This window comes from Phalacrocorax carbo, chromosome 6 (genome assembly GCF_963921805.1).
Source record: "Phalacrocorax carbo chromosome 6, bPhaCar2.1, whole genome shotgun sequence".
In the NCBI taxonomy this organism is placed as follows: domain Eukaryota; kingdom Metazoa; phylum Chordata; class Aves; order Suliformes; family Phalacrocoracidae; genus Phalacrocorax; species Phalacrocorax carbo.
In genome coordinates, this window is record NC_087518.1 from 48,902,734 (window position 1) to 48,927,659 (window position 24,926).

The window sequence follows — 24,926 nt, forward strand, 5'->3', positions numbered from 1 at the left end:
CTAGGACCGAACAGGAGGGCAGGGGTCAGGGCTCTCTCCACACAGCACTGCCTTGTGGTGTCAGCTCCGGAGGTCTTGTGTCAGCCCAGATGCTCTTGTGTTATTAAGTAGCTTTTTGCTCCTTGCTAAGTTGTGTGATATTTTGCAAAGCATATCTTTTGGATCACACTCGTCTCAGGTTAAAATTATATTGCAAACTTCACAAAAACATTCAGGCTTTCCCTAACATCTTACTAAACAGGAATGGGAAGAAACTCACCGAAGAGCCCTGAACAACCAAGCCTGAGTTTGTATCCACTACTGACCAGCTGTTCTCCCGCTGTGTAACGGACGACAAAATTAAAAATACCTTTGGAAAAAGAATTGCAACACTTTAATAAACCAACCCCCAAAACCAAACCTTCTGGCCCCATTTTTTTTTCAGTTTATTGCCCTGCTTTGCCCTTTGATCATTATCTTTACTTGGGTGTCATGGCAATATAATAGGTGATGGTTTTAGTGTCAGAACAGGAAAAAAAAATATTCTTTGTCAAAGGAAACAAAGCATTTGGAAGGGAAATAGAAAAACTTGAACTTTTCCATATGTTTGCAACTCGTGAAAGCTGGGGTCAAAAAAATCCCAATATTAAAGGGGTTTTAAATGGGGCAGGAGTATCATTAGGTAGTTAAGATTTACCCTCCCTACTGAAACCCAAACCTTTATTTGCATGCACTGCAGGCTTGTCATCCTTATTCAATTAATGAACAGGTCCCTGTAATCTGGTCCTAAATATACACTGCATAGTTGGGTGAAGCTTGCAGAAAGGAGGCCGGGATCATTGTTCTGACTTTGTTTTGTTAAGACTTCTTTAATCAAAACATTCATTCAGATAGAGAGGCCGGCTGCATATTTTGGCATCACTACCAAGGGGAGCAGGGACAAGGTTGGGGTAGGGAAGGAGGTTGGTGTTGCTTGCTTTTTTTTTTTTTTTCTTTTTTTTCCTAAGTGTTTGGAAAGCAACTATTTAACTGGTGTGGAAAAACAAATAGAATCCATACATGGAGGTCATGACTTCTCAGGGATTTGGTGAAAGTTGTTTTTTTTTTAACAGGGATAAATGTATCACCCCCCAAGTGTTTGTGAGATGCACAACCCATCCCTGTGGCCCTTCTGCCTTTTTCCCCCTTTATCTATATTTTTTTTTTAAACATGCTTTCCTTCAACCCAGATGCATGGGAGAAGGTAAAACCAGGTAGTGCACGTGACTGTCATCTGGCCAAGTACCACCTGGGAGAACAGCAACGGCAGGATGGGTTTGGGGCTCCCGGGGGGTTCTCCAGGCAGGTGAGGTGGGGGCTGAAGCTGCAGGGATGTGGGTATCGAGGCGCTCTGGCGGTGGTAGCCCGCCCTGCTGGCAGGGAAATTTACCCTCAGGCCAGCAATGACTCCTACAGCTTTTGTGTCACCTGCAGAATTGTTTTATAAAAGTATCATGCACTATTTGTAGAGACTTCCTTAGCTTTCAGCATACTTTTCTCCCTCCCTGTCTCCTCCTGTTTGTGATTTTCCTCTGTTTATAGATTTAGATGCTCCAGTTACTCATAGAGCTGAGCTAGCTAATTTGAAATTCAAAGACCTACATTTTTACATTCAAGTTGCAACGCCATCCTGAGAGGTACCCAAGCTAGCTTCAAACTGGGTAGGGCAATTACAGAAGGCTTGCTGGTGTGAACTGCAATGAGTCTGCAACATATATGGATGCCAAGGAGTGATGTGGGTAGACAAAGATTAGCTCTCAGACAGAAGTGGCTCCCCACAGCTGGTCCCAAGAAATGTGCTTACTCTTACACTGGGTCTCCTTGTGCTCTTGGACTTTCTTCTCTCCTTTACTTCCCTTCAAGCAAAAAAGCATTTTTGTTTTTATTTTTTTCCCTCCATCCTCATCAGGATATTTTCTGTGGGTTTCTGATGCCGTACAATACTGGGTTTGTGAGAGGAGACTCTTCCAGCCATTGTTATTCCCGGGGAGGAGGGTGCAGGCAGGCTGCTGGGGTAGGTAGCCATGTGTCCTCTTCCTCTGAGGCAGCAGATGGAGAAAACAACACATTGAAAAAGAGCAGGGCTGGGCTTTCTGGCATGGGGCTGTGAGACACCCCGACCTCAGCCACTGCCCACTGATCAGGGAAGCTTGAACACCCTTCACGGGGATGGGAACAGGGGCCTTATCAGTGCAGCTCAGTGAAAGCAGTCGGCAGCCTTTAGCTCAGAGGGGATTAGCTATGCCTAAGCGGTGCAGAAATGCTGGAAACTGCAGCATCACACCCCACGTACAGTGAATTGGAGCCAGAAAATAGTTCAGGGTTCCTAAGCCCCTCTCCATTAAGCTTCTGGTTCACAAGACCACACTTTCCACTGAGGGAGAGCTGGCTGTCCTTTGCCTTGCAGTTTTTCAGGGCTGATCCGTGCTTTTGGAAGTTTGGGACACTACAGACTCTTGCTAAGCCAAGGGGCATGATGGAAAATCCATTCCTGCTGTGGAAATGCTAAGTTGATCCAAAGCGCAACTGCACTTTCCAAAGGGCTCCGTGGTACAGGGATGGCTGTGGCCAGGCAGCGTGGCTGGTGGGTGAGCGTGGGTGGGAGAAGTGCGACTGGCTTTTTGATGCGCGCTCAAAACTTGCAAGCCTCCGGCTGCAGTGAGAGTTGTCCCTGAGGAACGGCTCTGCTTTCTGCAAAGGGGTGGGAACAAAACTGGATGAGCACAGACTGGGGATATGTTTAAGATTTCTGTGACTTCAAATCAGTCTGAGTCTGTATCCAAGTTTGGTGTCAGAGTATGCTTCTAATAAACCATTTTAGCAGCCTAAAATCCACCAAATTGACATACCTGTTCTCGCCACAGCCTCCAAAATGTGTTGGATGTGCCTGTAATATATTTCCAAGTCCCATCTAGGGTAGATGTTTGCTCTGAGAAAGGGAGAGGAGTGATGGAACTGACTTACTCTGAATATCAAAGACTTCTTTTACAGTCCACTTGGGCTTCTAATATTTTATTCCCAATTCTTTAAATTTTGGTGCTTGAAAGAAAGCAATAATGCATTAATCACAACGTGGTTGAACTGGACACCATTTTGCAGAGCTCCTTCCTGGTTTCCCTTTTCCATAAGAAGCTGGAAGCTCATCTTCTTGGCAGCTGCCAACTTTGGGCTTTGGGCTAAATCAGATTAACCAGACATCCCCCCTCTTTGGCCAGTGAAGTTCTCCATCAGGATGGAAGCTCACGAGCACTGGAGGAAAACCAGTCAAGTCGGCAGCAGCGTTTGTCTCTGCAGCAGCCACATCCTCCTTGCGGAGATGCTTGCTCTTGCAGCCCATTCACTTTGCACTACTTGAATCCTTAGTATCAGAGGCTGCAGTAAGTGGATATTGCTCTCCCAGATGCCAGAAGGGTCCATTAATCAGAAGAAAACAGGTGTCTTGCAAGTCCAGAGCAGTATATTTTGCAGCACTGCAGTAAAAACCACGGTGCCCTGTCAAGGCTGGTTAATGGGAGGGTATCCTCCCTTCATAAACAAATGATAACTTGAGCTCAGATATCAGCCTCTGACCCAAGAAGGGCTGGTGTGAATTTAGGGCCGTTCAGTTTGTTGAAGGAGCCAGCGGGTTTTGGGCTGCTGCTTTGGCTTCCTGGCAGCCCCTGTAAGCTGCGCTGTCAGCTCTTGAGATCCTTATCATGCATAATGCTGTCAACCGTACAAAAGTTCCTGACCTGCGTGGTACAAGCAAAATCCTTCAAAGCATGATCCCTTACTTGTTTTCTGGCCTCTGCCCACGTAAAGCTCATAAACTAGAAGACTAATAAAGAGAGCCCAATCTTAATCATGTTTTAAAAAAATATTAATGTAGTCGACGTGATCTGGGAACAACTCCCTGCTAACAACTGGAGATAAGAATTACTAGCATGGAGGATGAGCCCTCCTGTCAGGGAAAGATGGATGGTGTTTGTATTGAGGTGCTAAACTGGAACCCAGGAAGCTGATGGCCAACTCTCCGCCTTGCCGTAGACGGCCCTTGTGACCCTGGGTGTGCCTCCTCCTATTTTCTCTATTTAGCCTGTGAACGCTCTGGGGAGAGGAGAAATAAAGCATTTTCATTATTAAGAGATTCCCCTACAAGTATTAGTGATGATACTGTACTTGCGGCAGTCTGGAGGTTGGACGTTGCACAGGAGGTAAGGCTGGAAAGCCATTAGTTATCTGCTGATGAGGAGGCAGTGGGAGAGAGGAGTCTCAGAAGCCAAGAGGGTTGACCAAGACATAGGAAGGTAATGGCAGGAAAGGTTTTAGGATCACTATATTTTCCATCGCAGGTGTTGGCTTCCCATTTCCCTACCTAAGCATCCTCTTCTCCATCTGCAGGTAGACTTATGGTTGAAGACCACCTCTGCCTGCACGAAGGCAAGAAAGGGCATGCAGCCCTGTGTTCTAATGATGGCAGTATTGGTTTTTCATTGACATCATCTTACAATTTGAATGCACATTCCAGAAATAGGCTAGCATCACTGGAACAGAACAAGGCTTAAAAAGGTTATCAGAGGATTAGGAAATGTAGTGTGTAAGGAGTAGGAACAATAATACTATTCCTCCACATCTGATTGTGATTTGATACTGGACTGAATCTAGAGCAGCTCCACTGTAGCCAATAGATCCAAAGCAGGAAAGAATAATGTTAACCAAAGTTGATGGTGCTTATATGTGTCCAAAAAAATTATTTGCAGATAGATAATCACAACTCTGGCATCGTGCCTCTGCCCAGAGTATTTGTCCAAATATTAAACGGTAAATAAGAAAATATATTTAAATGCAGTCTGGTGTTTATGAATGTGCAGCTGAACTTTGGCAGTAAGCCCTAAATGTGATAAAAGTCTCTACACCAATATATTTTGCTTTGCTTTTCTTTTTTTTTAATCTCCATTTCTTCCTCTCTGTCTCTATAGACAAAGCTGACAGCATAGCATAGATCTTGAGGTACCTCTGATGCATTTTTCTAAGCTAAAGTCTGTTGTTAGGTCTTATGATGATTGCAGCAGAATCACAACCTCCTTCCACAAAGTATTTGTAGGAAGAGAGGTTACCGCTGAGCATCATCTTGGACTTCGGATCTTCTTTGGGTCCTTCAACAGCTAGATTCAGTCAGTGCCTTGTATGTAACATCAGGTCGGAAAGTCTTGCTGTCCCCATTTTACAAATGGACTTTTGAGAGACAGGAGGAATAAAGCCAAATGCTTCAAAGATACTTAGTTGAGGTTAAGTGCTGAGTTCCCTTTGAAGGCCTAAACCCAAATGACATGCTTGTGATCATGCAAGAGATTTGTATTGCCCATGGGAACAGAACCATTTTTTCAGGGTAGTGTCATAACCACTCCACAATCCTTCCTCTTTCTTCTTCCTAGAGCTCCCACTGACTTCAGAGGTGAAGAATTATGGCCTGCATCCCACAGCACTATGAGCTCAGACGTATGTGCAGAGCTTTACCCACACATATATTCCATGAGGGATACTGTCTCAAGTAAAATTACACAGGCGGTGTGGAGGGGAAGAAATTTCTACAAGGCTGGGACTTCTTTTTTGTTCTCATATTCTCTTCCTTTAACCTCAAAAGCTTAACTGAGAAATGCAGGGTGTACCTAATGACTGAGTTAGGGGTTCATCTATACTGTCCATAGGAGAGCTGTAACCCAAAGTAAATAGAAAGAGAAAAAAGGAAGATTTCTAGCTGATTCAGCTTATTCTTTCTTTTGAACATCTCTGAACGAATGAAATATATTATTGAGTTTCCATGGGGAATATGTAGCATGCGTGTGTGTGTGTGTATTTATGTGTGTGTATATATTTATGTATAAGAGTTGGTTGGAGTCTCAGAAAACTGCATGGCTTGCAGAGACTAGACAGAAAGAATCTATTTATCTCATGTATATTACTACAAAGTGAGCACACCACAGGTGATGGGTAGCACTGTGTTTTTCTGCTGATCCAACTGCTACTCTCCTAGAACAGCAGCAAAATTAGAAGTTAGGACTTTTCAACAGTCACATCACCCACCCCACTATATATTTAAATACTAGTAGCAGTATTCAACTATTATCAGGAGGTCAGTCCCTCACCCATTGGCACAGCAAATGTCTCATCCATTCACTCTCAGTTCAGAACAATACCTCAATACCTATCATTAAAATGTTTACATTAATATTTACACTGAATTGAAACAAAAATATTTGATAGAGTGGAAGAGGGAAGGCACGTCCCTCTCATGCATTCTTTAGCCTATCCTTTTGCAACAATTTTTTTTTTTTTTCAAAAAAAAAAAAAAAACCCACCTTAAATTCTGGCTGCAGTTAACAGCTTCCTAATTGCATGTGACTGTTTCTTGACTTCCTGATCCCTGCCTGGTGGTTAGGAATCCAAAGGGTTTCTTAAATCAACAGGAGCAGCTGCCTCCTTGAAGCCAGGCATGGTGTATGTCACCGACTGTGGAAAGGAGCTGCGATACAGGGAGGAGCAGAGGTGATTAATGGGGCCAGTGTCATAGCTCAGAGTGTGGTTGCACTACTGTGTACAGGCATACTTATTTCAATCATTCATCTTCTGCCACACACACAGAGAAACATACGTGCATGTTTTATTTTTGCCAGTGATGGAGCAGTCATCAGAAATACAGGAATAAACAAGGTGCAGCAGGACCTGTAGCTTATGATGTGCCTCTAGAGGTGATGCCTTCCTTTGTCTTGTTCCTTGGACAAGCATGAGAAATGTCGAGAAAACCCGAGAAAACCCAGTCCTTGGTTTGAAATTTCTCTCTCTGGCATTGGTAAACAGGAAGGCAGGCAGGAAGGAAGGAAGAAGAACTGTGGGTTGAATGTGGATGTAGGATTGCTAGTGATGGAGATGCACAAGCTGAACGAAGGTACTTTCCTTCTTGGCAAAAACCCTCTTGCGTCAAGGTCTGAACACTTCTGTCCTTGGGCTGTCTAGACCTCCAGTGTCAGAGTTTTCCCCCAGTTGGAGTGGGATGCATAAAGGCATTTGATCCCCCAGCATTGCTGCTCCTGCTTTGTGTAAGAGCAGGTTGTCCTCACAGGTAATGCCATACCTTGCTTTACCCAGGGTATCTCAGGTGATTTGAGACCAGGTCCCATTAATTCCCAGCCTTCACTTCCCTTCAGTCAAAAGTGGGAAGAAGAGAGTTCTCTTATGTGGGTGTTGAGCCTTCAGATGTTCCCAAAAAATTTCACTTTCCATTTCAGTCTCTGAAGTCTCCCCTGACTCCTGGCTCAGCTACACCAACCCATTAAACACAGAGCCTCAATACAGATGAGATATAAAGGTTTGTGATATTTGCGTGGACCATCTGATTTACAGCTTTGCATTTCAGAGGTTATTGCAAGTGTAAAATGGCTACTCATTCCTCAGACTTTATTCCTACAATAAAAATCTCTGCCTGCCTTTCACCAGGAGTCGAAGCTGCTATATCCTTTGCTGCTGTAGCCAGCAGCATTTTACTCCTCCAACGCTGTCAGGCTGCTCCCACGTCCCTTTGAGACAAATGCACGTTCTTGCCAGACATCGAGGCCGCTTCCTTGTGTATTAACAGGAAACTGGTGTCTCCAATAGGTCTGGCTTAATGGGACTTATTATTTGTTGAGTGCTGGCAAAGGGCTATACTGAGAACAAGGTGCAAAGTACTTGCATGCTCTGAGGAGTTCACAAGATACCTGGCAAAGCCAAGCCATGCTGGAACGCCTGGAGGAAGGAATGACTCAGGGTAATGCATCTGAACCCTTAAGGAGGGAGGTGCTGTGAGAAGTACAGTGATTTGGCAACGAAGGTTGAGAAGTCATTTGTAAAATCAAAGGTCCACATGCCCCAATAGGCTGGGGCGGGGTGGTGTCAGCAGTAGTATTAACTCCTGCCGCATGGGATTCCCTGGCTCAGGAGATGTGGTGCTTATTTCTGTCTCACCCAGCTGGGTACAGCCTTTGGTGGGAATCCAGAGCAAGGCCTAGACTTGTCCTTCTGCATAATGCGTGCTGAGAAATCTCTGCTGCTTGGTCCCGGGCATGTTAGGAGAGCTGTAGACGAGGCTGCAATGAAAAAGCACTAAGGAGAGCCACTGGGAAGATGGAAATTAGTTCTTTCCCTAAGACTTGCTGAAAGCTTTTGGAGAGGCAGTATGAGTGAAGAGGGTGGGAAGAAACAAAAATTGTGATAAAATAATGTGGCCAAGCGGGAGGGTAAAGAGATGGGCTGAAAAACAAAGACTAAAGGCAAGTTTTAGAAAATGAGTACAGGAATTTCATGTAGTAGAAAACCAGAAAAATAATTAAGTAACAGAGTCCTTGCTTGAAGTAGTTCAGCACAGTGAGTGAGGGATGTTTCCCTTATGGGCTGGGCATGCAATATCATTACCACCAACTTAGATTAACACTGGAAATCCTGGCAGCTTTACATGTACCCAGGGACTCAAAAATCTGAATCTGGGTTTTGCAGCTTAAGCTGCTTTCCAGTGGTGAGGCACAGAAAATCACCAGAATGTGCCTAGGTACCGTGAGCAGTCATCAAATGCTGCCCGCTTACAGCACTTCTCGCTGCAGGGCCCGTAGGCTCCTGAGCTGTCATGGTAGACCCTGGACCCTCACTGTGTCAAAACAGGTTGCCTGTCCTAATAATCAGAGACTTCTGGCTTGTCTGTCCATTACAGCTTGGGTTTTGGCTCATTCCTGGGTCTGCTTCCCTGACTCGGATGGTCCTTGGGGTTTCAGCCTTTCTCTGTGCCTGTGAACGTCTCTGCTCACAAAAACAGGGACTGAAGGAGCAGTTCTCATGGAAATCCCTTCCTCAGAGATATCAGGAACATTCCAGGGATTTATGGGTTGTAATACATGGTTTCCTCTGGTGACACCTAATAGCATCTAAAGCTGCAAGAAAGATGAGGGGGTTTACCCTGTTTACATCTTCCTGTATCTGGTTTTGCTAACCTTTCCTACCTTTCTTAAACTGTGAGGTTATTAAAAAGGAGTGTGTACAAGCCAAATCATGTAGTCCTTACTCAAGTTCTTGATGACCTTGGCTGAGAAGAGATTACAGGATTTGTTCTAGTATTAAGTAGCCAATGAACTGTGTTGAACAAGCAGAGAATAAAGGTTTGAGTAACTCACCCAAATGTAACGCTTAAAAGTACATTCTGCTGAAGGAACAGAGAAAAGTAAAACATGAACTTAAGTTTCATTTAGTAAAATATTAAAAAAAAAAAAGTGTGTTGGTGTTTTATTTTTTTCCTTTGTAGAGATCCCAGTAACCTCACAAACTCTCATTGTCTAGTGATTTATTGGTTTTTTCTTGTTGGTTTTTTTTTTTGGGGGGGGGGGGGGTTGGGGGAGGGGTGTTTATATTATAGTGATGCTCAGGTCGTTTAAATAAGGCTAGATTAAAACATACAATGTTTGGGGGATTACTTAACCACTGTCACCTGAACTAAATTCTCTCTCTCCACTTCAGGTCCCTAACTTCATCAACACAACACTTCCACCCCATGAGCAGGTGACGGCTCAGGAGATAGACAGCTACTTCAGACAGGAGCTCATCTACAAGAGGAATGAGAGGATGGGGAAGAGAGTGATGGCGCTTTTAAGGGAGAACGCAGACAAGAGCTTCTTCTTTGCTTTTGGTGCAGGTACAGCATTATTTTTTCTGTTTTACTCTGTTACTGTGATTGGAAGTAAAGTGCTTTGAACACTTCAGGATTTTGTCTCTGGTCTTGTGGGAAGATTCCTTAGGGGACTTCCCTTTGAAAAGGTTTTTGTTTGTCTAAACCTGCTTCTAAAATGTAGTGAGTTGGTGTAGGAGGTGGATCTGGGTCCAGCTGGGCTATGGACAGGCAGCGCTCCTTGGCCTTCCATCTGACTGTAGAAATGTGAAGCTACTTAACGCTTTTCGTGCTGTTGTGTTTGTTTACTTCCCAGCCCAACCTGTGGGCTGCTTGGGTTACATTCACACCGTGGTTGTGTTTGTGGCCGCCGGTGTAGGAGGTGGTTGGAGTGACTTTGAATTTGCAAACCTAGGTACTGATGGCAGTGACTGTGGTAATACAGACCTTGCTGTGGCATAGGGGCGTGTGTGTGGCCCAGGGTGCTGGGCTGGGGTTTCAGACTTTTTGGGGCTGCTGTAGTTGGACTTTCTTGATGGGTGGCTTAGCTACTTCGGTGTTGTGTCCGTACAGACTGGCTGGTTTTGGACCTTGCACAAGTGCATATGTTATGTATGTAGCTAAATACCAGTATTTTAAATCATTAAGTAAAAATCCAGTGTATCTCTCTGCGTGTTTAAATTCTCTCCGTGAAGTCTGCAGAACAAAGACGTCTGTGCTACTTCTGTCAGCCTGCGACAGTACGTGCTACTCTCCTTTTTCTCCCTTTTTAAATTTTTTTCCCCTTTCTAATGGAATTCACATTTCTGTGTGATAAGAGTATAAATAACAACTGTTCAGGCCCCAGTTCAGCAGAATCCTGAGTGCTGGCTTAAGTGGCTCTTTGAGCTCCCTCGACTTCAAGGCAGCCTGAGATTGTCATGCCGATCTGCTCCTCCTGCTCCCTCTCCTTAACAATTTCTCATTTCTGACAGAACTTTGCTTCTCATCCCATGGTTCTTGCTATGAACTTTGGCAACAACTTGCCTTTTGCTACTCACTTCGGAGGTAATTTTGATTAAAGACTGCGGGATTTAGCAGAGATACATGCGTTTTGATGTATTTATTTTTTGAGTGTATCCAGACTGAATTTTCCCAAGCTTATTTAATCTCAACCTTGCCTGATATTTCTGTCCAAGAAGTTTTGCTTAACTATTTTTACAGTAGGAAAATATATCATGTGGTTCATAATTGGACAGGGATTAATAAAAACCAGCTTGTCTAACCCATGGAGTTGGGTTTATTAGAAATTATTGAACAGGATGGTTTTGATGTAGTCTCTGGTTTTGAAAGTCCCTTAACCAGTATATATTGGAGCTGGGAGGACAAACTGGATATCATTGCCCCCTTGCCCTGCTCTGTACACACTTTTCCTGGGCATTAGTTACTGACCGTGCCTTGAGACAGGCTCTTGGACTAGATCGGTCATGGATCCAGTCCACGGCAGCTATTTGTATGTGTTAACAGAAACGGAATTAAGCAAATGGATACTAATTACACATTGCTTTCCATAGAAAGTTACATCTAAGTTGTGGGAGGTTTGAGCTTTCATTCCCTGGCCCCACTGGAGAGTATCTACCTGAAACTCCCAGGCAGCATCACTTTGGGAAAGCTGCCTTATAAAGAGCAAGTCTTGTTTTGTCCCTTAATCTCCATTTTGGTGATGTTGAAAACTGCCTTTGTCGTTGGATTATTTCTTTTTCCCAGCACTGACTGCAGCAGGACAGAACAGACACATGCAACAGGATTTACTGAAAGCTGGGGCACGGGAGATGCCGAGGAAAGCTTTTTTGTTTTGGGTTTTTTGTTCCAGCATCCCTTTGGCCTTTCTCACCAAAGCAGGCCATCCCTGCAGGCCATCCCTACTTTAAGTTCAATTAATTCCTTCTCTCTTCTCTGGGGTGTTTTTTTCTTTGTGCAGTAAGTACTGAGAAAATTATTAATTTTTCAATGCCAAAATTTTATGCGGCCAAAGTGCAAGCAAGTTCATTTTCTGTTAGGATTCAAATGCAGTTTTTTCTCCTGAAGGTTTTTGTTGGTTTTTTCCCATGCACTGTATTATAAGAGTGGCTTTTATTGATATATTTTGTATTTTGCATTCTTATATCTACTTCTTGAGTTTTAAGGAGGCTTTTTGGTATGAGCTTGGGTCTGGAATTCAAATCGTTTTCTAAAACCCTGAGGGTTTGGTTTGGCTTTTTATAAAAGCGAAGGGTGTTTTTGGTGAAAGTTGAGGCTTTCACCTATTCCTGCGAATTCTGAAGTGCAAAGTTTTAGGAATGCACCTTTGGTTAGAACTGGCATGATAGAGACTGCAAGAGTGCATTTGTTCTCAGAATAGTGCAAAAGTTATGTCACTTAAGATTCTGCATACTTAAGACTAACATGATGGACAGGAAATAATTTAAAAATAATATTCTGGATAATGTACTCCAAAAGGTATTGTTCTTATGTGAAGCATAATCTCTGCATTAATCCATTTATTGTGAAGATATTGGAACTAATGAATGAATAACAACTTTATATGTATATTATGAATTGGTTTCCAAATTTCATTATCTCCATCTTAGTTTCTGGGAAGGGAAGAATGAGATAAAACTCCTCTGGCATACAAAATTAGGAAAAAAAGTGTTTTCCTACATAAGAAAATAAGCTTGCTATGAGAAAAACACCTTGGAAAAATTTCACCAAACACAATATTACAGACCAGGGCTGCTGTAGAAGGGGTTCCCAGGCCCTGCAAGATGGTTCATTTGGACTCAGTGCCATCCCGTAACTCACAGGTGTAAGTGGAGCCACAGGGCTGGAGGACAGGGTCCCACCCTGAAAACATCCCTGCCGAGGCAGAGCCCTGCCTGGTTCCTCCGGCGGCTCCCCCCGGGGAGCCATACCTCGTGGAAACTGCTATAGTGAAGTTTACCTGGCTTTTGCACAGCTGCATGTAGCAACTGAAGCTCTGTTGGTGCACCATCTTCAGCTTGATCTAGGATTCCAGTGCTATGGATGGGTAGTTCAGTGGTGTCTTAACACTGAATTAGTATAATGAACTTGACTAAGCCAGGAGACACCATGCAGGTGTCTCTGCAAATTGCAGTCTGGTTTAGTTCAGCATATCCTTTTTGATGACTGCAGCAGCAAGACATTTTATAGACTCCTCCAGGAATATGTACTGTTGTTTAGAACAAAACAACAGCAACAACAACAACAACAACAAAAAAACCAAACAAAAACCAAACCCAAACCATGCACAGGGATCACTGTGACCAAAGGCAGTAATTTGCGGGATGAAAGCCATGGCTGGCTTCAGCTGTAAACAAGGTGATGATATCCTGGCTGCCTGGTGGTGCGGGAGCCCAGTGCTACTGAGCTGGAGGACGTCGGTGCCTGTCAGCAGAAAGTGTGGTCAGTGTTGTGGGTTTGGACTGGCAGAAATGCCTTTTGGGTTGAAGCATGTTAGACTGTAAAGCCCTGTCCTCATAACAAAGAATGTACTTTACCATCAGAAAAAATGTAAAGTGTCCAGGGTAAGCCGAATGCCTGCCTGGCTGGATGAAAACATGTGGCTGGAGAGGAGTGCAGGTGGAGGGAGACATGGCAACTCCTCTCACCAGGTCTAAATAACCTTCACAGAAGGCAAGATCCCACACCTTGGTCCCACCAGATCTGGCAGGTGAGGTCACCACTGGAAGCATCCCTACTGGTTTCAGGTGGAAAAGGATCAAACCCAAGGAAAGGTGTAGGAAATAAAAATTGCATCGAAATTGGTGCAGAGTGCCACTTGGGTGCAGCAGGAGTCAGCCTGGGAAAAGCACTGCTGGTTTTCTGAAGAATGCTTATTTCCCAGTAAAGCTGTGGCCATTGGGCTGACTGGAATATAGCAGGCAATTAATTTAGTTGCTTGTGCAATTCTGCGTGTTTATGGTCTGGTTATTAGCTATTTTATACATAGAATTTCTACCTTCTTTATCCTGCCTTGCTTTTAAATGAAGGCTGACAAAAATCATTTAGCTTAATTTTTTTTTTTCAGTAGAAAATTGAGCATTTGGGGAAAACGGAATTTTTCTGTTTGCTTCTGAAAAAGCAAGTCCACTTCTTGCAGGTGCCGATCAAAACCCCAAGTGCTTGGGTGTCGTCATTCTCCTCTGTAAACTGGGATTAAACTGCTTTGCTATGTGCCATTTACAGCCCAGCATTGTAGGAGAGGTGGTTCCGAGTCTGGTCTGTAACTGAGCAAGAGGCCCTGACACACTGAGCAGAGAAGTCCTGGGGCAAAGGAGGGGTAAGGGGGCAGGCATTTGAATATCCATGCAAGCTGAGATAAACCAGTTCTAACATCCACAAAGTGGAGCAGAGCATTTTTATGCTGTTGAAAGATAGTTTTTCTTGTTGTTCCAGTCAGCAGTATTAAAACAAAAAAATTACACAATTCTAAATGAAGCTCTTCGGTTTTTCTGCCATTTTTAAAAGTAAAAAGTAGACTTTTCAATAGATTTCCCCCTTCCCCACCTTCCATGGCGTTACTCACAATTTAAATGCATTAGAGCAGTTCAGACTTTTAATTTATTCCTTTATAAAACACATAGAAGTGAAAATAGCCATTTATTCTTTTTACTTTCATTTCTTTCTCCTCTCCAAGAAAAATACAGGCTTTGGGTAAAATGGGACCCAGCTTTATATCCAGCTCTGTATACTTCATTCTTCTCCTGCCAGGGTTTACCGTAATCAGACTTAATGTGAAAATCTCACCATACCTATATTCACAGTAACTATACTCTGCTAATGAAACAGCGGTTATTGTTTGTACAGTTAAATGATATTTTTCAGGTAACAGGCATGGTAATTTTTCCCCTTTGAATGAATAAAGGTAGCTAAGTAGACTACTTTCAAGTAAAATTTGGAGCTTTGCTTGCATGTTCTGTGTTTTGAAAATCCATCCTGGATTGCCAGGAATTATTGATCTGTAATAACAGTGAAGCGCCTTAGACCTGATATGTACAGGCAGTTTATGAAGGTCCATTTACAGTCAAGAAAGAGAGACACAGCCAAGAGCACATGGGCCATTAAAAAGAGTTAATATTCTGGCAACTAAGACTATACACATGAAGTCAATGTTTAAGAAAAAAATCACTCTGGTTTATTTCATTTTTATGGGCAAATAATTTTTGAGTAACACTTATGATAACAGATGGATAAATTTATGTCTGCAGTTAATTTGAACGATAATTTCCTTAGGATGTTTTACTTACTTGCATTTCTTTCTTTTATGAGAGCTGTCAGTTTTGTAGCTGAGAGCTGGATTTATTGCTTCAGAAATTCGGATGCTGCTCCAGTTCATGATGTTTATTAGCAGCCAAATCAGCAGGCTTTAAGACAGTGGTTTTGGTTATTTAAAATAATAAATATATCATGGAGAATATTCTTTCACTGCTGAGAGAGACTTGAAATGCAAGTACCATAGCATCCACCACAGCAAGAGGGGAATCAAACTGTCTCTGGACCATGGTCCTGTGGTGGAAAAAATCACATGTTTTCCCACCCCACCAGGTCCATGCAGGTCCCTGTGTCTGAGAGGCTGGAGAAGACCCGGGCTGTTGTCCATGTTATGGTGGGAGCCAGACCGCAGCTCCTAATGTAGTCAGTGCATGTTAACAGGGATCAGTGAGTGTGAAAGCCGGACCTCTCTTCCTCAGCTGTAGGTTTAGGTGGCTGAGATTAGGTACCTACTTGTTGATGGATTAGGTTTAAATTCCTGAGATGTTCTGCAAGGAAAAAAAAATACAGGCTCTGCTGTAGATGTCTGTGTGCTCCCATGAAACCAGAGGAATTTGTACCAGAGTAGGAATAGCAGAAGTAAATTTTGATCATTTCTATGCTCAGAACAGGTGAATTCCCTCCCCATCCTGCAGAATTTTCATAGTCAGCATAAGGCAAGCAGCATCGGCAGTAATGATTCTGATCGTCATAAATTAGACTGTTAATAATCATAGAATAGTTTGGGTTGGAAGGGACCTTTAAAGGTCACCTAGCCCAACCTACCAAACAATAATGTTACATGTTGTTTCCAGTGTCTTTTGTAAATGTTATCTGGTGGTTCTTCATAATGGGACTCTGAAGTGTTTTCACTCGGCAAAGAGAATTGTGCAGCTTTTCTATCACATGGAGTTGGTGTGAGAGCACAGCAAGAATCTAAAATCTCCTTTTCCTAGTCCTCAGCTCTGGCTCTTTCCCTTTTGTCTTGTCTACAAAGGATTCCCAAGGGGAATTTCAGCACACATCATTTTAGATACTGGAGGTACCAAAGATAGGAACAGGCTCACCCTTCGCCTTCTGAACAGACTAGGGAGTGACAGACATCTCCAAGGTGACTCAGATCTTGCGTGGTCTGGATCACCACTGAGATATGCTTCCCCCCCCCCCCCCTCATAAACTAAAGAGCACCTGGGGAGAAACTCAGGGGAAGAAGCTGTCTTGAACATGTTTCATCCATGGCTAAAAAGGTAACCACAACTGAGATGGAACATGATGGCTGTTCAATTTGGCAGGGGTTGGGGGGGTGGAACAGGGGGAAGGGGAGGTGGGATTTTTTTACTGGAAACAGTATTTCTACTCAGTAGTTTGGGAGAGGAAAGGAAGTGATGGATGCTATATGCAGCTTAAACACAAGTAATTAAAATCCAGAGAGCCTTTGTGAAAGCCATTAGCACCTGCCACCAGATCTGGCACTCAGGTTCACATATGTTACTTGAAAGTGTTTTTTCAAAAGGGAAATGCCTTGAGGCCGCCATCCAACTGCACACTGAGGACTTGGGATTTGCAGATGTTGGATATGCAAATAGCTGTTTTGCACTCCCAAGTGATGCAATCTTGTGTGCAAATTGGGCACGGAGTTACACCCACTGTTGTGTTGCTGAGAACCAACTTAGCTTGGCATCGGAAGCGCAGTCCTCTGTCTTCCAGAACTTTGTAGCTCTTTTTCGTTTCCAGTCTTTGTCTTGGATCCTCTGTAGAACATAAAAGAAGAAAAGGAGGGAAAAAACAAACCACTTGCAGGCTGGAATATAAAGAGACTTTATCCCCTGGGTCAGGCGCCCTGGTCCAACACTGATTAGTGGTGCTACTGACATCACTAGCGCAGTTCATCAACGGGTTGTCTCAGTGGAGCAAGAAGTTGGCGACCAGGAGATTGAACTTGGCGAGCCTACAAAAGAGAAGAAAAGGGTAAATTAACAGTTTGCAGATGCTAGAATTCCCTCTGCTCATGTTTATTTGGGCATCCAGATGCTTATAGTGAGGTCGGGCTGGTTTTGTGTATGGACTTCTTTTACTATTAGTTTTTAGGGCAAAGTATCGCTTTGCTTTTAAAAATATACTTGCATGCTAATTTTGACCAAAGCCTTGTAATTGATTCATTTAAAAGTGTGCATTAAACAGGCAATGCCTGATTCTTTTTTCAGACACTCTGTTGTAGATCAGGAGATACTCCACTGGGTAAAAGCTTGTTCCAAGTGCAAATCCAGCCTGTAGCCTTTTAAAATAAAAATAAAATCTAAAAAAATCAGGGTAACTTTTTTTATGTACATTGATCTTGTATCACGTGGAAGTTTGGAAGCCTCTGAATATTTGCTTTTCACCTAAAGCTTGAATCGGTAAAGAGAGGGCGCCTAAGTTAGGGAGGCCAAAATAAATGTGCCTGCGGTACCCTATTGTGAAAAGGGCACTGCCGTTCTGAAGGCTGATGTCTGTAATTCTGATTTAAGGAAAAACTCCAGTTGTATAACAAGATCTTAATCATAGAAACAAAGTATAGCATATGCAATGGTGAGAGCTATCTTGAGGCTGCCGTCACCTCTACCAACCAAGGAAGGCAGGAGGCATAGCAAGTGAAAGAACAGATCATGTAATTGGGCTTGCACTTTGCTTTTTTCTCCTGGACCCTTTGGTCCAGGGGAGAATTCATCACGCTCGGCAGGAAGTCCTGCCTAGCCACTGCTCTTGCTTTCATCGTTCTGCTCCACAGAAGTAGGGTAAAGCCCCAAATCCAGGCTTTTATGTTTGTTTGCTGCAGGTATCCAAGTAAATGTTAAAGGGAGTAAAATGTGCCTTGCAAACCACAGTGTATACATTTACCATCTCTGGTGTAACTCTTCCAGTGATGGATGGGGAAAGTTGCCTGTATGCAGTAGGATTTTGGTTTAAAGAAATTCATACATTAATGTCAGCTCCTCTGGGTCCCTGACATTTTCATATCATATTTATTATTATGCCTGTGCCAAGTTCTACTGTGTAAGTCTAATTCTGCCTGCCTGTTCTCAAAGAAAGCTATATTGGCCCCTCCTGTCCTATAATATAGAGGTTTTGGCTATGCCCTTGCTGTATTTCTCTTCAACATTTGAGATGTAAAAATGTAGACATAATTCAGGAAAATTTCTCTTTTCAGAACTGCAAAGAATCATGAGAGATTTACACCCAGGCTTAAGCACTCTGCTGAACAGGAATGGGCTTAAACATGAGATGAAATACGCTTTTACCCACACACACACACGCAAGAACTTGCTGTGGATCCACAGGCCACCCTGCAAGCTCTCAGGAGACCAGGCAGATGTCCCGTGTAACTCCAGATTTCATAATAGGGGTGTTGAAATCAATATACGGATGCCAGGCAATTCATCACTTTCTATCCCAAAACTGTCTCATCAGAAAATTCCCAACCAGCTCGAACAGTGCTGTTGGGAAGATTTTAAAAGGGCAGTGTGGAGAACCCAAAGACTGGCAGTGTTCCTCTAACACTGAGGTTTCAGTGGGATGCTTATGTGAAAAGGTAAACAGGATACCGATTGCAAAGGATCCAAGGATCGCGTCTCAGCTGGGATAGCTTTGAGTGCTACCTGCAGTGATTAAGATGTCTCCACACCCGAGTGTAATTCCAGTCACGCTGCTATGTCGTGTTGTCCCAGAGGAGGGGGAAATTTGGCTACTCAGTTTCCTTAAATTCGGAGCCTGGTATGCTAGTACAAATCCTTCAGTAGTGTTTCACGTTAATGAAACTTGACAGGGTTGACATGGGTTCATATTCCTCCTGCCAGGGTGCTTACCTCTCATGGAGGAGCAGGGATGTCCCAAGGCATGCTAGACCACCATAGCTGTATCTCCTGCAGCTCCACTGTCAGAGCCTCAGGCTATTAGAGCGGGAGCTGGGAAGGGAATTTAGTAGAGCAAGGAACCAGTTTGTACTGCTCATGGTGTTGGTCTCCTACAGGTTCAAGCCATTTCTGACCAGTTCTAGGGCCAAGTTGCAGGAGGACAGTGTATGGAGAAGAACAAGTCTTTGATGGACTGGAAAGACAGGGCATGACTGCTGGCTCGAGTTAGTTGTTTTGCAAAAGTAGATGTGAAACTGAAAGCCTTAAAAAGCCTGGATGTAAATTATGTGGATTTCTTGAGGATTTTTACTGGTATGGAAACTGGGACTGGAAATCTCATTAAACTGGGTGTTCTTGTGAGAGTTCCAGGTTTTCTTGGTCATGGTTTTGCCAGGAATACTGTCAGAGCAAACTTGCTGAGAAAGGATTTATGGATTTGGGATCTGATCCTATTCTCACTGAATTAATGGTAATTTTGCAACTGACATCAAGGTGACTGGTGTGTGCACTGGATGAGACAATATTTATTTCTCATTGCAGTTCTTTAATCTAGGCTGCTACTTTCACACTACTGGAAAACATCAATACCCTCTTTAGAAGCCTGTTAAGTCTCAGTTCCATTGTTATTTTCTCTGGTAGATCAGAAGAGACGTGTCAAGGAAAAGAAAACATGTGCGCAATATACCTCTGCCCAAAAAAATATTTAAATATCAGAAATGTAAAGTGAAGATAGAATTACTTAGAGAAGCAGAAGGGAAATAATTAGAGCTCCAGCCAGCAAGAAGAGATGTCATAAACTTTAGTTATTCACCTCTCATAGACATTTCAAAACACAAACTCTGCCACTGTTCAGCCATTTTATAGAGGCCTGTAGAAAGCAGCAGAGGTCTGTTGGACAAAATTCTTCTGGTGGCAACCAAAGCTGGGCTGAAACCCAAGACCAATAGCTAAGATACCATTTGAAATTGGAAAAAGTCCGGGTTCACGCCTGAATCTCAGCTCCCTTTCTGCTCTGTGCGATAGCCCTAATGAAACCCTGAGTCTGGACTTTACTGATGGGGAGTGAGAAGCAACTCCAGTCACGGAAAATATTGCTGTTTCAAATGTTTTTTATAGAGAGATTAGTAACAAAATTTGAAAATGTGGAAATTCTCAGCAAAAATGGAGAACACTGGGGTGCTGCTTTTGGTAGAAGCTCCAGAGCTGTGGCTGCTGGAAGCCCCCAGGTGACTGTCTTGGAGGTAGCCCCAGAGCTCTAGCTCTTGGTAAACCAGTTTGCTGAAGAGTGGTGAACTGAAAAATGGCAAAATATCGTTTCAGAACTACCAGGCTTTACTCCTACCAACTTCCAGGCAGGCAGTGGGAAAGAGAGGGCAGGTGAATAAGCAAAAAGCCAGGTGAATACTTCTTGGAACTTCTGTTTTCAAGTGATATTCAGTGAGACTTACCAAATGCTTTGATGCCGATAAACTGTTATTCATCAACTGAAAATTGTTCTGCCAGAGAACTTCCAAACACCTTTTTAATCTAAACACAACATTTTGGTGGAGTTCAGCTTTGGGCCTATCCCTGGCAGAAAAGTGAAACCTCCATCATTTTCCAGGAGTGATGTTGCAGGACTGAAACCTATGTGACTTGTATCTAAAATAAATAACTTGAGTATTTTTAGTATTCTTCTGTACTTTATTATTGGAAATACCTTAAATACTGAGGTTTGCAAACTTTTAAAAATAGTATTTATACACTGAAGGTAATTGGAGAGAAAAATCAAGTGCCACCACTGGGTTAACTCAGTATGAAATTCGGCACCTGTTTTCAGTATTTATACAGAATTCACATTCACTTTGCGTTTTTCCTTGAGGTGTTTGAGGTACAGTGAAACTGCTGTGAGGTTCTTATCACTTAGCAATCTGGTCTGGTTCCAGATGAAAATTTTGCAGTACCTCTCAGTGGGAGGATTGGTTTAAAAGGAACAGAAATCTGCCAAAGAAATAAAGACTTCATTATTGACATCAATGCTATTTTTAATCTGGTTTCCTAAGGAAATGAGGCTTAAGCAATCACAGTGTTTGTGAGTATATGTGTGTGTATCTAGGTGTGTGTGAATAAGTCTTTCCCCCTCGTAAATTTTTCATCTGTTGACTGATTATAACCGAACTTCACAGGTGCCTAGGATCTTCAAGATAATAAGTTCTTGCATGCTTCATAAAAATAAGTGATTGGGTAGAAGAAAAAGAAATTCATAGTGCTCATCCACTGGAAGAGCACATCATGAGTTCAGCTTTTATTAGATCTCAGAAAATCCCTACGGGAGGGGGAGGTGAGACACATCTCCCTAGGCAACTGCACTTTATTGGCTCCTCTGCAAGCAGGATGATGTGGTGTGTCGTCCATATATAAATGATGGCCTGGTTTGAACAGAACAATGATGTTTAGAGTAGTTATTATCTACAGTATCTCAGGAGCCACATGTTACCTCTGGGCTGCCCTCTAACGAGGTGTTCATTCTCAAGGCCAGAGCAATATCAAGGAGCCGGTTTGTAAATGTGACCGAGGCATGGCTCCAGGACTCTCTATAAACCTAATGAGTCGTGGGCACTCACACTGTGCAGCCACACTACTGCTAATAGGCCAAGTGTGCCATCAACCATGCCCAAAAATGTTCTTAAGTAGCCAAGGGGTGAAAAGAGCATCAGGAACTCTTGTGAGTCCAGGTGGCAGCCTGGGGCAGCATTCCTGTGTGCAGAGTTCAGGAACGCTTTCCCCAAACCGAAGGTCATTCCCTTGAGAGCTGAAACAGCTCGCTGGCAATGGGGAACAAAATTAAGAAACAAATGAGAGAGTAAAGCACGATCTGGAGGAAAGTGGGTTTGCAATGTTAGCTTATCAGACAAGGGGGTAGCTGTCACTTAGCAGCTGGAGAAGATGCTTGGAAAACATTGTGATGAGGGCAGTACTTGAAACCTTTCCAGAGTGAAATACAGATGGGGATCTGAAAAGCCAAGCCAGAGTTAGTTCTTAATTCTTTTTTTTTTTTGAAAATCAAGTATCTAGTATCTTGGTAACAGTGATGACTACTGGGGTGGGACTCTCCCTCTTGAACTCTAGGTGCCTGAAAGTTCAATGCATCTTCTGTGTAAGATCATCAAGTTCCTTTCAAACACCCAGAGGATGAATCCTCCCCACTTATCTCAGATACATATTTTAAGGTGGAAGGAATTGCCCTCTAGAGACATCTTTCCCCTGCCTACAGAGGAAACCTAGCAGACTGGCCTCCAACAGATGCCTGACTTTTGGATGAGTGAGATTAATTGAACCCTGAGAGCAGGAGTCAAGAATTCAGGGTGTTTTGTCCTTACCTCTACCTGACCTTGAGCAAAGCTGCTCAGCGTACTACAAGCTCCCTGAGCAATGTTTTGCATTGCTGCCAGTAGAAGAGCCTTTACTAGTCCTGAGGAAAAATTGCAAGCAGAAGACTGACACAGGAGTGCTTTCCATCATGTCTTGGAGGGTACCTTGGCATGGACCCTAGCAAGAAAAAAGCCCTATGCCACCAGCTACAGAAAACTCATCCAGGGGACAGGTTTCATTACTGTGTGAGAGGGAGAGCTGTAACCCCTCTGTAGCAGTGCACAACTTCTGCATCTTATCATGTGGTATGGTTGAAGCCGAAGGTTGGCCAACCATTTTGTTCAGCGTTCAGGTCCCCCTGTGAGCCCCAGTGCTCAGAGCAAGCTGTCCATCTTTGAACAGAAGAGATGGATTCAGACATACAAAAGTGTAAATCATTTCCATCTTTCCTCATCTCTTGGCTGTAGGGAGAGAAAGCCACTTTGGTACAAGCCTGACTGGAGCTGTGCAAAGGAAAGGGAACCGCAGATGAGAGAGCAGGCTGTCGTTTCTGTTCATCAAGGATGGTTATCCTTTCTGCAAGGGAATAAACAAGCAGTCAAAAAAAAAAAAATTATTTGATGTACCATGTGTCTGATTTTTTTTTTAAATTCTTCTTGTAAAGCAGCAACCAGGCCAAATGCGTTAAGTGTTGTCAATAAGGAGTGATTCAGACCTGGAGACCCTTTGAAAAAGCTTTCTGCTATAACTTGTCTTTTTGCATGCAAGACTTAGGGAAAAATAGGAAGGTGGGTGGGTTTTTAGTTTTGATTTTTTTTCTTTTTAATATTATGAAAAGACTCACCAGACAGTCTCCCCTGTGGGACCACTCACCGATTCTGTAGTATTTATTCAGCATCTCTCTGAAACACCAGCATCTTAGAAGTAGTCTTCCTGAATTTACATTCCCAGTTCAATCATCTCCCACACAATAAAAGCTCCAGTGTTGGCTTGCCTTTAACTTCTGCATTGCGCAACACTCCATTGAAAGGGAGCCCTTCCTCCTAGAGTTTTTGCTTTTCTTAATACCTGCCAATCACCCCCCTTGCCTTTGCCCAAAGTTTGTTGTCTTTGCAGTTGGTCACAGCATGAGCTACCAAAAACCTCGCTGAGCTTGACGGGGTATTCTGTTAGCCTAACCCTAACACACGATCTTCCACCTCCCCGGCACACAAAGGGCCTTTTCACCGGCCCACCACAGCTCGAGGATTTCATTTCATGTGTTACAATTAATCTGTATTTATTGCCACTTATCTTAAATGGCTAACAATATCAAGAGTTTAAAAAGTGCTTTTAATGTCAAACTGGGTCAATTAAAACCCTACTTAAAATATTTGCAAAACTTCTAGCCTGAAAGTTGCCCCCTCACTCTGCTGTTAACCAAAATGTTTTAAATAAATACACGCAGCTTGAGGAGACTGACATTTGGTAGAATTCCCCTTGATATTTTAGTAGAATCCAAGATTAATTTCCTTACTCCTACATTCACTTGCTTTTTTAGAGAAGGAGAAAAATGAATAATAGTTAGATGGTTATAAATATTTGAAAGATTGTTTTGATCAATTAAAAAAAGCCCCAGGACATAGCCTCAAAACTTTTAAGGCCAGAAGAGACCATTAGATTGATCAATCTGGTCTCCTTGAATTTCATCGTGTTCTTCTGTGACCCCTAATAGCATGTGTTTAATTCTGAGCTTCAAACCATGGGCCACAAATAACAATTTTATTTCTTTTAGATTCCTTTAGTATAGTGTGTGGGCACAGGAAATAAAGTATTAGGACATATTAAAAAGTTAAATAATGAAAGAGCGGCGTTTACTAGTGTATGTAGGGTTTTGCTGAAGGTCAAAGATGGCTGGAGCAATCCCCTTTTCCCCTTCCAGAAAAGCCCACAGTTTTGCCTTGAACTTTTTTTATGTTAAAAAAAAAGCACTTCCATTTGCAGAATGGCCTTAATAAATTATGTGAAAGAAGTGCTGGTGTACTGCCCATGAGAACGCTCAGCTCTTCTGTAGTTCAGCCAAGGTTGCACTGTGTTAGGATAGTGACATACATGACAAGGAGAAGTCCCAAGAGGGACCCCCAGTAGGGCTTAGCTGCGTTGGATGCAGTAGATGCATGGAGTAAGCGAGATCCCAGGCTGGGGGAATTAAATACCTAAGCTAAAGGCCAGTCCACATGGAGCTATTTGGACTTTAAGCTCTGATCCTCAAACACACTTTCCATGAACAGTGACATTAATGAAGCTTGGTTTCCTATGGTTTTAGGTCATTTGCTTGGATTCCCAACGGTCTAGTAAGGTTTGAACTGTAGCTGAGGCATTTCTGTTAATTAGGGCATTCGTATTATCTTTATGGGTCTCTGATGTCCCTAATAAGGCTCGCCCCGCAACTTCTCTTTCCGCAGGAGAGATCGGTGAGTCTCTATCCAGCCATCTGTTTTCATAAAATATATAAGAAAGGACTGTCTTGGAGACAGCTACTCTTCTGTCTAATAGATTTGAAATTTGCCTGTGGGTTCAGAGTCTTTCAGGGGAGGTCATAAAAACTAAAGCATATGCACAAAGGGACAGCAGGATCCTCTAAGCCTCGTGTTCTTTGGAAACAAGGTTAAAATGAAGTTGTCATATTTATGTAGTGTAAGTATTGAACAACTTGAGGCCACCAAATAATTTTG

General features: G+C 43.0%; 1 protein-coding gene across 1 annotated transcript in view; it reads left to right on the plus strand.

Moving 5' to 3' along the window:
- Positions 1–24,926, plus strand: part of TRABD2B (TraB domain containing 2B) — a 296,942-nt gene that overhangs the window by 168,196 nt on the left and 103,820 nt on the right. Inside the window, exon 4 of the mRNA XM_064455138.1 lies at positions 9,535–9,709. Within this exon, the coding sequence (XP_064311208.1) occupies positions 9,535–9,709 (175 nt within the window). The remainder of the gene's footprint in view (positions 1–9,534; positions 9,710–24,926) is intronic.